We start from the raw sequence: 12,569 nt of genomic DNA on the forward strand, positions 1-12,569 counted from the left end.
TGGCAGACGCACAGGTAGCTCCCGCCGTACTCCATGCAGTGGCCGCCGTCGGGGCACTGCGTGTTCACGTTGCAGGGCATGGCCGTGACCTCTGCAGGGAAGGGGAGAGCCCGTCTCACGTCCCCGCGTGTCTCCCTGGAGACCGTGTGTCCTTGAGAAGGACCGAGCTGCCCGGGTGACCAGGTTCGGGCACCCTTGTGGCCTCCCCACCCCACCCCCCGGGGCCCGCCATGCGGGTCCGGGCCCAGGCCCAAGCCACCACTTACACGGTGGTTGTGGGGATTCTCAGGGTCCAGGCAGGAAGGGCGCCCCCATCCCAGCCCTGGGCACCTACCAAATTCGCAGAGGAGCCCAAAGAAGGCCGGAGGGCACTGGCAGAGGGTGGTGTTAGCCCCCAGGCACCTGCCACCATTGCGGCACTCACAGTTGTTGGGGGTTCCTGCCACGGAGGGAGGGAGGGAGGAGCCTCCAATGTCGGGGTGCCCTCTCCTGACCGCCGTCCCGTAAACCCCGCCATGTAGCCCGTCTCCCCGCTCCCCACAGCCTCCCTCATGGGGGTTTGCGTGCACACCCCACGGGGCCCCGGCAGCCCGGCCCACACGCACTCTCCCTGCAGTCAAGGCCCATGAAGCCTTCGGGGCATTCACACACGTAGCCCTGCTCCGCATCCACACAGGTGCCCCCGTTCTGGCAGGGGGCCGAGAGGCAGGCGTCGGGCACCGGGTGGCTTCCTGCAAGAAAGACGGAGGTCACCCGAGGCCGCGCAGAGAGCACGGCGAGGATGGGGCCTCGGGCCGGAGAGGAGGTGTCTTAACCTCTGTCCTTAGTGCCGAGCGCCCGGAAACTGACCTCTAGCGGCCCCTCAGTCCCCGAGCCCTTTCTCTGGAGCAGAATGAGAAGCCAGAGTGAGGAGGGAGCCCCACGGTGTGCACCAAAGGGCCCAGCTGAGGCCAGAGCCTCCAAACATTTCCCATCCAGCATCTCTGTTAAAGATTTGGGATTTTTAACTTTAAGTTATCTTTCTGCTGCCGATTTCTAGTTTAATTTTGCCGTGGTCAGCGAACACAGTCCTTTTCAATTTATTGAGCCTTATTTTATGGCCGACAGGATGGTCTGTCATAGTGAAGGCTCCGTGAGCTCTGGAAGGAACGTGCGTGTCCGTGACTGTCAGTCGGGCCGGGTCGGCTGGCAGCGCTGCCCAGTCCCTGCGTCCTTGCTGGTCCCCATGCTTGTATGCTCTGAGCCACCGAGATAGGAGTTCCGCCGAAACCCCCGCCTATGACTGGGGATCTGTCTCCCCTTGTAGCTCTGCCAGCTGTTGCTTTGGGTATTTCGATTTGCGTTACTAGGTGTTGCATATTTAGACTTATTGTGTCTTCCTGATGAACTGGCCCGTGGTCATTATAAAAGGTCCCCATTTCTGGCTGCTCTCCTACTCGAAAGTTTAATCTGAGTGATATGAATACAGCCACTCCAGCTTCTCCTGATTCGTGTTTGCCTTTTTAGTCTTTTTGTTTCTAAATGTTCAATTCCCTCATGTTCTTTCAGAATTTATCTTTGAAATTAATATACAGTAAAATGACTTGTGTTTGAGGGACACGCCTAAGAATTTTATCACATGTATAGCTGTGTGTATATGGATACAGGACAGGATACGGGACATTCCGTCATCCCAAAGACCTCTTTGTTTTCTCTCTGCAGGGTCACAGACCCCCTCCATCCTGAACCCCTAGAGCTACTGATCTGTTCATCACTGCAGTTTTGTCCTTTCAAGGATGCCAGAGAAGTGGAACCAAACAACCTGTACTCTTTTGAGACTGGCTTCTTTCACTCAGCGTCACGCCTCCAGGACTGTCTCAGGTGTTATAAGCATCAGTAATTAGTCCGTTTTATGACCGAGTTGTGTCCCATGTCGACAGGTACCGCAGTTCATGTGTCCATTCACCCTGGGAAGGATGTCTGGGTTCCCGGTTTCTGGTGGCTATAGACATGCTACAGACATTCCTGTACAGAGTTCTGTGTGACATAAGTTTTCATTTGTTTAGGCTTAATACCTAGGAGTTCGATTGCTGGGTCATATTATAAGTGTATGTTTAACTTTATAAAAAAAGCTATCAAACTATTTCAGAGTGGCCAAACTGTTCGGCATTCCCACCAAAAATAGGTGAGAGTTCCCGTCGTTCTGTACCCTCACCAGGTCAGTGTCTTTTATTTTAGCAATTATCATAGGCTTGCAGTGGCATCTCATTGTGGCTTTAATTTGCGTTTCACCAATAGTTAATGACAACAACAGATTTTGTTCATCTGTTTATTTGCCTTCTGTGTATCCTTTTTGGTTAAGTGTCCGAGTCCGAGTCTTTTTTTTTTTACTTATTTATTTATTTAGGCTGCCCCGGGTCTTAGTTGAGGCATGCAGGATCTTTAGTTGTGGCATGTGGACTTCTTAGCTGCGGCATGCATGTGGGATCTAGTTCCCTGACCAGGGATCGAACCCGGGCCCCCTGCATTGGGAGCGCTGAGTCCTAACCACTGCACCACCTGGGAAGTCCCTCTCCCAGTCTTTAGCTTGTCTTTTCATTCTCTTAACCATGCCTTTCACAGAGGAAAAGTTTTCAGTTTTGATGAAGTCCAATTTATCTATTTTTTTTTTGATAGAGCATGCTTTTGTGGTCTTGTCTTAGCACTCTTTGCTTAACCGTGAGTCACAAAGATTTTTCTATCTAAAAATCTTTAGTTTTCTTCTAAAAACGTTATAGTTTTCTGTTTTCTGTTCAGGTCTATGATTCATTTTGAGTTAATCTTTGTATAAGAGGTGTTTAGGTTGAAGCAGCGCTGCCCAGTCCCTGCGTCCTTGCTGGTCCCCATGCTTGTATGCATCCTTTTTCTGCTGAATCTCTCTTATACCTTTTCAAAAAATAATACCCATATTTGTGTGGGTCTGTTTCTGGATCCTCTTTCCTGTTCTGTTGATTGGTGTGTCAGTCCCTTTGCCAATACCACATAATCTTGATCACTGTAGCTTTATAATAAGTCTTAATACCGGGTAGTGTGATTCCTTAAAATGTATTCTTCTTTTTCGAAATTGTTTTGGCTATCTTAATTCCTTTGCCTTTCCATATAAATTATAGGATCAGCTTGTGTGCAGCTACCAAAAACCCTGCTGAGATTTCTACAGGTCAGTCTGGGGAGAGCCGACATATTTGCTATGTTAAGTCTTCTAATCCATGAACATAGTGTCTCTCTATGTACTGAGAGCTTCTTTGATTTCTTTCATCAGCATTTTGTAGTTTTCAGTATTTAAATCCTCAAAATGCTTTATTACATTTATACCTAAGTCTTTCAATAAATGGTACCATTTTAAAGTTTTTTATCCATCATTTTATGGTTTAAAAATTAACTGTAAATGTAATACATATGCACGATTGCAAAAAAAATTATTAAAAATTTCAAGGAAAATAGAATCAATACTCCCCGGGGAGAATGGGGGCACTCATTCTGCCACAGCCTTTCCAATTCCCGGTTCCATCAACTATCAAAATTCTTACCAATCTAATGGGCAAAACCTGAAATTAGATTTCTATTTAATTTGTAGTTTCTTGATTAGTGAGACTGAACTTCTTTTCACTTGTTTATGGTGTTTGTTTCTCTCTGTGTGACTTTCCTGCTTACATCCTTTGCCATTGTTTCCGCTGAGTTGTCTTTCGCTTATCAGATTACAAACGCCCAACTTGAGGGAGCCCAGGAGCTCAGAAAGAACATGATGGGGCTGCCGCCCCAGACCCCCCCTCCACGCCCTCCGCAGCACATCTCGTCCTCTGGCATGAAATCTGGGCTTAGTGGCCCCACTCTGCTACTTACTTCCTGTGACCGCACGCCTGTGTGGGGTCACGTGGCTGGAGGACAGAGAAAGGGAAAACCAGCAGGAGTTTGCCCACACTTGCGAAGCCCAGAATTCCCCCGGCTGGAGCGGAAGGCTCCGCCCACTGCTGCCTCTGTGGGTCCTGCTTCTCTGTCAGCGCTGATGCCGACTTCTGGTTTCGGGGTTGCTCTGAGACCAGGAGGCGGGGTCGGGGGGACACCAGAGGAAAATGATGAGGACTCGCCCCTGTGCTTCTCCCGCCCCCCCCGCCCGCTGCTACGTCAGAGTCCTCAGAGCCGCTCCCGGCACTCAGTCCAGGACTGGTCGCTGCACTCAGTCTGGTGAGACCCACCCCACTACTTTAAAATGATCTGTGTCTTCCTATTGGCAGCAGGTTTCTTGTAGAAAGTATATGGTTGGGTCTTGCTTTTCAATTCGATTTGACAATCTCTGTCTTTTGTGTTTTTAACCATTTTTACATTTAAAGGTAATTGCCAATATGACTGGATTAAACCCATCACCTTGCTGTTGTTTCTTATTTGTCCCACTTCTTCTTTGTTCCTTTTTCGTCTTTTTTTTTTTTTTCCTGGGTGAACAAAACATTTGTTTATGTGAAATCGTAAGGTGAGAAAGCATACGTAAAATTTCATAAATGCCACTAAAAAGTTATTTAAACTTTAACTACTAGGCTTCATTTATTCTTAAAGATATAAAGTTGTGTTTTCATTTTGAGTTAGAAAAATATATTCCTTTTTCTTCTCAATGACTGTAGATTTTTCAAATTTTCCTGCACACTTTTATTTTTATTTATTAACTAGAGGTAGCTAGTAATATAACTCGTTTGCTCAGTTAACATTACATATTTATTTAAGGATTAAATCCTCTGAATCCTGAATTCCTTTCCACTGCTAAAATCTGGTATTTCGTAATTGTACCTTTGAATATTCAGTGGTAGTTACAGCCAGCTTTCTTTATCTTCATTTTTCTTCTTTTCATACCTTCTGTGTTTCATCTCCATGATCGGTTTATTGGCTCTAACTCATTATTATTATTTTTTTACTTGCTGCTCTAGGGTTTACAATGTATACCTTTAACTTATCACAGTCGACCTTCAAACAGTATTATACCACTTCGTATATAATGTCAGGACCTTACGATATTATACTTCCATTTCTCCCTTTCTATCCCTTATGCCAGAAGTTGATAAGCAAAGGCTCAAAGACCAAATCTTGCCTGCCACCCATTTAAAAAAATAAAGTATCATTGGAACATGGCCATCCATGTCCATTCCCTTATGCACAGTCTGTGGCTCACTGCTTTTGCCTTACGTTGGTAGAGCTGAATAGCTGTGACCACATGGCTCACAAAGCCAAAAAAAATATTACTATCTGGCCCTTTAAAAGCTTGCACAGGCTGCTTTAAGCTATTGGTGTCATACATCTTATTTCTATGTATATTGTAAACCCCAAATATGTTGCTATTTCTTTGTTTTAAAAATATCTTTAAAAAGATTAACAAGTAAGAAGAAAAGTCTTTTATTTTTACCCATATATTTACCATTTCTAGAACTCTTCATTCCTTTGTGTAGATCCAGATTTTCATCAGGGACCATTTTTCTTCTGTCGAAAAGACATTTCTTGTAATGCATATATGCTGGTGGTGAATTCTCTGTTTTTGCTGTCTGAAAAATCTTTATTTCACCTGAATTTCTGGAAGAGTTTTGCTGGGTGTATAGCACGAGGTTGACAGCTTATTTCTTCCATGCTTTAGGGGTGTCGTCCCAGTGTCTTCCGACCGGCCTCGTCTCTGATGAGGCTGTTGTCATTCTTGTCTCTCTGTGCAGTCTGTCTTTTCTCTCTGGCTACTTTTAAGATTTTCTCTGTCACTGGTTTTCAGCAATTTGACTATGACGTGGCTTCATGTCTTTCTTGGAGGTTTGGTTTTCATTTTCATCAGACTTAGAAAGAGTTTGGCTGTTGTTTCTTCACATACTTTCTCTGCACCCCTTCAGCCCCCTCTCTCATTTCCAGCCCTCCAAGTACACACCTGCCAGACTGCAAGGTGTCTGTGCACAGGCCCCTGAGGAGATGCTGTCCTTTCATCTCATTGTCTCTGGGCTGCATGTTGAATTGCTTCCATTTCTCTCTTCAAGGTCATTGATCTTTCCTTCTGTGGTGTCTTAACCTGCTGTTAACACCATCCAGTGTATTTTTAAAATTCAGATATTATAGTTTTCATCTCTAGAAGCTTCTTTTCTTATATCTCCTACTTCTCATTATGTCTTTTTCCCTCAACAGTCTTGAACACATGGTGCGTGTTCATGACGGACAACTGAACATTTGTACTTGCTGGTTCTGTCATCTCTGGCCCCTGTTTCTACTGGTCTGACTCCTGGCTGTGGGTCATGTACTCTCAATCCTTTGTGCGCCTATAGTAACTTCTGGTTGGGTATCTTGGGGTTCTGGACTCTGTTATTATTCCTGTAAAGGTGGAGGATTTTATCCTGCCATAGAGTGAAATTACTTGGGCTCAGTTTGATCCTTTCGAACTTTCTTTTAAGATTTCTTGGGGCAGGTCAGGCTAGCCGTTAGCTTAGCATTTACTTATCCCCACTACTAAGGTGATACCACTGGGGACTCTACTCAGCATTGGCCCTGGCTACGAAGAGCTCACTCCACTCCAGCTGGTGGGGAGGCGGGTCTGAGTTCCAGGAATCGTCTGACTCACCACTCCCAGTGGTTCTTCCCCAGCCCAGTAGATTTCACCCAACCCACACTCAAGGGGTGCCCCTGCAGATCTCCAGAGCCGATCTCGTGCTCTCTCCCCTTCCCCGCTTCCCCTCTCAGTAGCTCTGTCCTTGCTGGTATTATTCCCCCAAATTCCAGCCACTGAATTTGAATCTCTGTCTCCTTGACCCAGAGACTCAGAGGAACTGCTGGAGTCTGGATCCCTCCCCGGCCCCGCCCTGGCGTGGCAGCCTGGAAACGGCTCCGAGGCAGCCTTGGGGCAATTGTAGGGCTCACCCCATTTCATTCCCTTCTCTCAGGGATGACAGCCCTCTACTTTCTGTTGTCCAATGGCTGAAAACAGTTGTTTCATATATTTTGTCTGGTTTTCTCATTGTTGACAGTGAGAGGGAAGTTCCCAGGGCAGTTAATCCTTGTTGGCCACGAGCAGAAGGCTAGCTACTCCTTTTTATAATCTCCAACGTTTGGCCAGCTTCCCGCTGTATGTGCAACGTGGCTAATGAGCTTGTACTGGGGTAGACAAGTCAGCTGTTTCCTATCGTTTGCTTTCATTTGCATTATTCTTCGTACAAAACATGGTTTCTTTGCAAAGTCTTTTGAAATCATTTCTCTGTTTTCTGACGTGAGTTTAGTTAAATACGCTGATACTTAAATCGCAATCTAGGCAATCGTGTGACACATCACGGTGATTTCAGGCAACAGGTAAGGCTGCCAGCCTCTCGCCCTCTGCACCGTGAAGCCTCACCATCGCCTCAGGACACAGCCCGCCCTGCGTGTGGCCATCCCACCAAAGACCAACGGAGGGCACAGCGTCCATCCGCGTCTTACTCATGGGTAGAACCTAATTTCCTTCTTAGGCTTTGAGACTCGAAGCACATCCGATGAGTTTGTCTTGAGCGCCCCCCCACCGGGGAGGTGCAAGCACCACTGTTGTCGGCTCGGGGACCAAAGCCGTGGGAGGTAAGGCGATGTCAGGTGCTAAAGCCCCGAATTTACCATGTGGGTCTTTTAACTGACCTACCGAGTCCTAACCGGCATTTAAAACAGGAGCTAGCAGCCTCCGCCACTTGTAGGAGAGACCAGCTTTCTTTCCTACGCCCACGGCTTGTTCCCTAGCAAGGCGAGGGGTCTGGGGTAGGAAGGAGGGACATTAGACAGCCAAGAATCTATCTCCTGAGTCGGGAGAGGGGCCTTGGGAGTGTGCTCATCCATACCTGCATTTTCCAGATGGAGAACAGGCCCAGAGAGGGGAACAGATTCGCTCAGCCTTACCCAGCATGTGGACAGCAGAGCTCAGACCAGACCTCCCCATCCCCGAGAGGGAAAGGGGGCAGCTGACTGCTGTCACCGGTGGGGGGCTTCAGGCACGTGGCCGTTACCTGTCTCGCAGCGAGGTCCCTCGAAGGGCTCTGAACAAAGGCAGGTGAAATTCCCCACCAGGTCGACACACGACCCTCCGTTCAGGCAGGGGTCAGAGCCGCACTCGTCCACGTCTGGGGACGGCAGAGGTGGGTGCTCGGCTGTGTGCCAGCCTTTGAGCACCTGGCACCCCGCGCCCCTGCTCCCACCGGAGGGCACACTCACCCGTCTCGCAGGCCGCACCCGTGTAGCCGGCTGCGCACACGCACGCCGCGGAGCCGCCCTCCGCCTGGCACCAGCCGCCGTTCTCACACTCTGTGGCATCGCACGGAGACTGTGCTACAAGCACAAAGGGGTGGAAGGCCATTGGATCCCCAGCTGTGGTGGCCCCAGGGGCTCCCACTGAGCCCCATTGCTGACATCTCGGGCTGCAGCACGGGTGGATCTGGCCGTCTCTGGAGGGCATCGGGCCCTGGGGGACCAGGGCAGTCCCAACCCACCGGCACTGAAAGCTTGTCTGAATGGGGTTTATTTCAGCAGACCTGGGGAGGAGGGAGGGTGTGCCTGTGCCTGGCGGGGGACATGGGGGTGAATGGGACCCAGCTCCCACCCTCCTGGGGAGTCCCCCTGCTAAGATGACTGTGACAGAGCTCTCATCACAGGACAGGGCTCTGGGGCTGAGAGATTCCTCCCAGCTGGGCTGGGGGCACGGCCTGTGACGGAGCCCTGAGGGGGCGCAGGAGGGGCCTGAGTGGTCCGGGGCTGAGGGTCCAAGGTGGGCAAGGAGACACTTCTTGCTGCAAGGACAGCCCTGCAAAGGCCCTTGGCCCCCAGTCAGGTGGAAGTGAGCAGGTGGGACCCGCCTTTGTCGGCGCTCCGGCCTGCCCCTCACCCAGGATGCTGGCCTCACCTGGTGGCTGCTGGCAGCAGGTGGGGGGACACTGCCTTCCCCCTGCTATGTCGCCTGTCCTGCTGACAGCTCATTCCAAAAAGGACTCAATACAGGAACCAGACAGGATCCCCAGAGCGGGTGACCCACCCTGGAGTCAGGGTGGGGGGCAGTGGGAGGAAGGAGGCCTGAACTCTGGGAGGTGTGGAGGTGCTTTGGTGGCTGACGGCACACGGTGACCCCCGTCTCTGGGACCCTGACTCCACCAGAGAGCAGGGCTGGGCACGGGTGGGGGAGGGGAGACTCAGGCCGAGTGGTACCCACGTCCCTGCTGGACTCTGCCCAGCATCCCTGCTGTCATGGGCTCTGGGGGCCGAGGTGGGTCCTGAGACCAGAGAGCCTCATGGGGGACTGGGGGCTGGTACCCATGGGTGTTACCGTGGTGGCCATGAGGAGGCCAAGGCTCAGGGCTCCTGGCTCTGGCCCCAAGCCCTCCCAGGGTCCCACCCGGTCCAGACATGTGTATACACACCAGAGTTAAGGACTTTAAAACATTCCCTGTGGCATAAGTCTCCATTAGAAATGGTTTTTCTAGATTGAGACATTGGTGCGGTGGTTACTTGTACACACTCGATTTAACTATGTGTTATATGTTTTTCTAAATAACAGTTAGATATCAGTAAGCGTATGTAGGGGACAGTGTGTCTGGCTGAGCCGGATGGGGATCAAGGGTCATTGTGCTTTGATTTTAAGGGGCTCCGTTTGTTGGGCTCCCCTAGCGGCTTTCCACAGTGGCACGGGGGTGGGAGTGGGGCATCCACCTTGCTTTACCAGGTGGGTGGAGGGCCCAGGGTGAGGGGGCCCCAAAGAGGTGCTGCATGAAGGGCAGGGAGTAGAGGCCTCATCAGAAAGCACTGCTTCCAAAGAGCCGCGCTCAGAAGCGGGGTGGCAGACGGGCGTGTGGGCTGCAGTTTGGAAGCAACAAGGGGGTCTTCAGAAAGACCCCAAGCCACATCTAGGCCGTAAGACCCCCAGGATGGAGAGAAACAGCCTGCACTCCTGCCGGGAGCAGCTGGGGTTCAGGGTTTCAGGGGTGCAGGCCTACGGTGAGACGGGTCCGGAACCAGGCCCTGCCCTGTCCCAAGGCCTCACCCTTGGCTGTGTGCTGTGGTCAGCGCTCCTGTCACGCCCACGGGGCGGGGCCTCTCCTCTGGAGTCTGGGCTCCTGTGCCCCCTGCCCCCGGGCCTCCCTGGGGCCGGGCCCCCTGCGGCACGCTGACCTGATGCCCCCACCAGGCTAGCCGCCACTCCCTGGTCGGGCAGGACCATCCCCGCGGCCCTGCAGCCCCTGGTTCCTCTCACCTGTCTCACAGGTGGGTCCCCCGAAGCCCACTGGGCACTGGCAGATGAAGCTGTTGACGCCGTGCGTGCAGGTCCCGCCGTTCTGACACGGGTGGGAAGCACACTCGTTCACATCTGGAAAACGGGGCAGCCGGGGACTCAGTGGAGGCGCCGCTGGGGAGGACCTGCCGTGGCCTGGGCGGCGCGGCTGCAGAGCCCGCCCATGTGCTCACCATCACGGAGCCGCTGTGTCTGGCTCCCCCGGCGGCGCCTCCCGGACGCCACCCACACCACGGGGACAGAGGCCCCAGGCCTCGGGCTCTTGGGGCCGTTGGCTGTGCTGCTGGGTTCCTCCAGGTGGGCGGTCCCAGCAGAAACTCACCCAGGTGGCACCTCCGCCCCGTGAAGCCCGAGAGGCAGGAGCAGGTGTAGGAGGGGTTGCCCGTGACGCAGTCGTCGATGCACTTGCCGCCGTTGAGGCAGGGGCGCAGGGTCAGGCACACGGAGGCTGCGGACACAGGGAGGGCAGGGCCGTCAGCCTAGCCCGGGGGCCCTTCTCGGGGGAGGCGCTGCGAGGTCCGCTGCTGCTGGGTCTCCGTTATCTCGAGGACAGGCCTCCCGCAGGGCTCAGCTCATAGGGCCCACCCTCCGCAGAGACAAGGCCACCGAAACCCGCCATGAATGAGCACACCTGGGCAGGTGCGGGGGCATCCCAGGGTTTCAGACCTCCTGTTACTAGGAGGGCCTTGGGAAGAGCTGGCTGGTGTCCAGGAGGGAGGGAGAGAGGGGCACTCCCAGAAGGGCCCTCGGGCCCCGAGCACCACCAAGGCTGTGGGTGCCTTTGAGGACCGTCCCTGCCCCTACCGGTCCACTCACCGAGCCACACCGGCACTCAGGCCGCGTAGTCCGGCTGCCCTGCAGCGGGTGGCAGCTGACTGCCTGAGCCCGTGTCAGGACCAGCCCTTCTCATAAGGTAGACTGCCAGGTTGTGGGCGCCCCGCCTCTCAGGTGTGAACCCACTCTCCCTCCCCGGTGCCTTCAGACTGATGCGCACGGGCTCCATCTCCAGGGCTTGCGGCGTGGGGCGGGGATACGAGGGGGCCGGTCCCCCTGCAACCCCACGGGACTGTGCCCCTCAGGGCCTCTGCGCGAGAGCTTTGAGGGCCCAGCAGGGCCTCCTCCATCTGCTCCCCGCAGAGGCCTGGGGCGGGAGAGAAGCACCGCCACATGGGAACGGCGTCCCCGAGGGACTGACTGGACCCTCCTCTGAGGACCCCAGTCCGCAGGCTCACAGCCGGCAGCCTCTGTGGGGAGCATGGACCTACCCATACCTGCACGCACACCTGCACGCACACCTGCACCCATACCCAAGCCCCTGGCCGCTGGTAAGCGCCAGACCTCTGTGCTGCCCACACAAAGGTGTGGTGACTGAGTAGCGTCCCCTGCCCCGAACCACCGCGGCTCCGAGCCCGGGCGGGTGTTGCCGCTCTGGGGGAGGGGGGCGAAATCAGTGGCCCCTGGGCTCCTGGCCCTGTGGGCCGCCCCCTCGTTCACACTGGTGAGTGGGTGGGCTCAGGCTCCCCGGGCCTCTCTCACCAGGGCCCATATCCAGTCCTCGGTGCGGTACACACCTGCCCTCCCCGCCCCCGCCCCCGGGGTGCACGCCTGCTCCCCTGGCAGGTCTGGGTGGGCTTCCTTGCACTGGGTTCATCCCTGGGACGGTGTTCAGGAGAAGCAGCCCCTCTTGGTGGCCTTGGTCCCCATGGGGGTGGGAGGCGATCTCCGGGGGAGGTCCCAGCACTGGCCTCACTGGCTCCAGGCTTGGCCGGGGGAGTGGCGCGGCTGAACCCGTCACTTGACACTCTCCCCCCTCCGTTTATAAGCAGGGGTTTCAGGAGGGTCTGTGACCCAGAGCCACACAGCAGGAGAGCCGGGAGCACATCCTTCTGTGGCCAGTCCCGCTGTTTCACAGGCCTCGCGCTCGCCCCCGGGGTGGACCCTGCTCCCGTCTGCTCTGTGTTCTGTGCCTGAAGGACCCCGGGCGTCAGGGAGCTCCCTCCTGTCAGTAGATGTCCAGGTTGTCACACAAGCACGAAGTCCCACCAAGAAGCAAGGCAGCAAAATGGGTGGAAAGAGCGCCTGCCTCCCAGGTGGTCCTGAGGACGTGGGAGGCCACGCAGGATGCCCAGGATTCCCTGGGTGGGGATGTGACCCCAGCTCCCCCCCTTTACACCCCTTCACACTTCAAACCGTGGTCTCCAGCAAACCCCTTCCCCTCAGCAGAGGCAGGAAGGCCTCCCAGGGGGAGACTGAGGCTCAGGGGTGAGCCCGGGGAAGAGGAGCCGAGGTGGGCGGGGCCGTGCGCCCCCAAGAG

General features: G+C 54.0%; 1 protein-coding gene across 1 annotated transcript in view; it reads right to left on the reverse strand.

The window, feature by feature from the left end:
- SNED1 (sushi, nidogen and EGF like domains 1) overlaps positions 1–12,569 on the reverse strand; it is an 86,844-nt gene that overhangs the window by 37,555 nt on the left and 36,720 nt on the right. The window contains exons 5-11 of the mRNA XM_024760412.1: positions 10,578–10,703; positions 10,217–10,330; positions 8,191–8,304; positions 7,986–8,099; positions 606–731; positions 335–439; positions 5–91 (exon numbers count right to left, since the gene is read on the reverse strand). Coding sequence (XP_024616180.1) covers positions 5–91; positions 335–439; positions 606–731; positions 7,986–8,099; positions 8,191–8,304; positions 10,217–10,330; positions 10,578–10,703 — 786 coding nt within the window. The remainder of the gene's footprint in view (positions 1–4; positions 92–334; positions 440–605; positions 732–7,985; positions 8,100–8,190; positions 8,305–10,216; positions 10,331–10,577; positions 10,704–12,569) is intronic.

The sequence above is a fragment of the Neophocaena asiaeorientalis genome, unplaced genomic scaffold (assembly GCF_003031525.2).
Source record: "Neophocaena asiaeorientalis asiaeorientalis breed wild unplaced genomic scaffold, Neophocaena_asiaeorientalis_V1.1 scaffold185, whole genome shotgun sequence".
NCBI classification, from domain to species: Eukaryota; Metazoa; Chordata; class Mammalia; order Artiodactyla; family Phocoenidae; genus Neophocaena; species Neophocaena asiaeorientalis.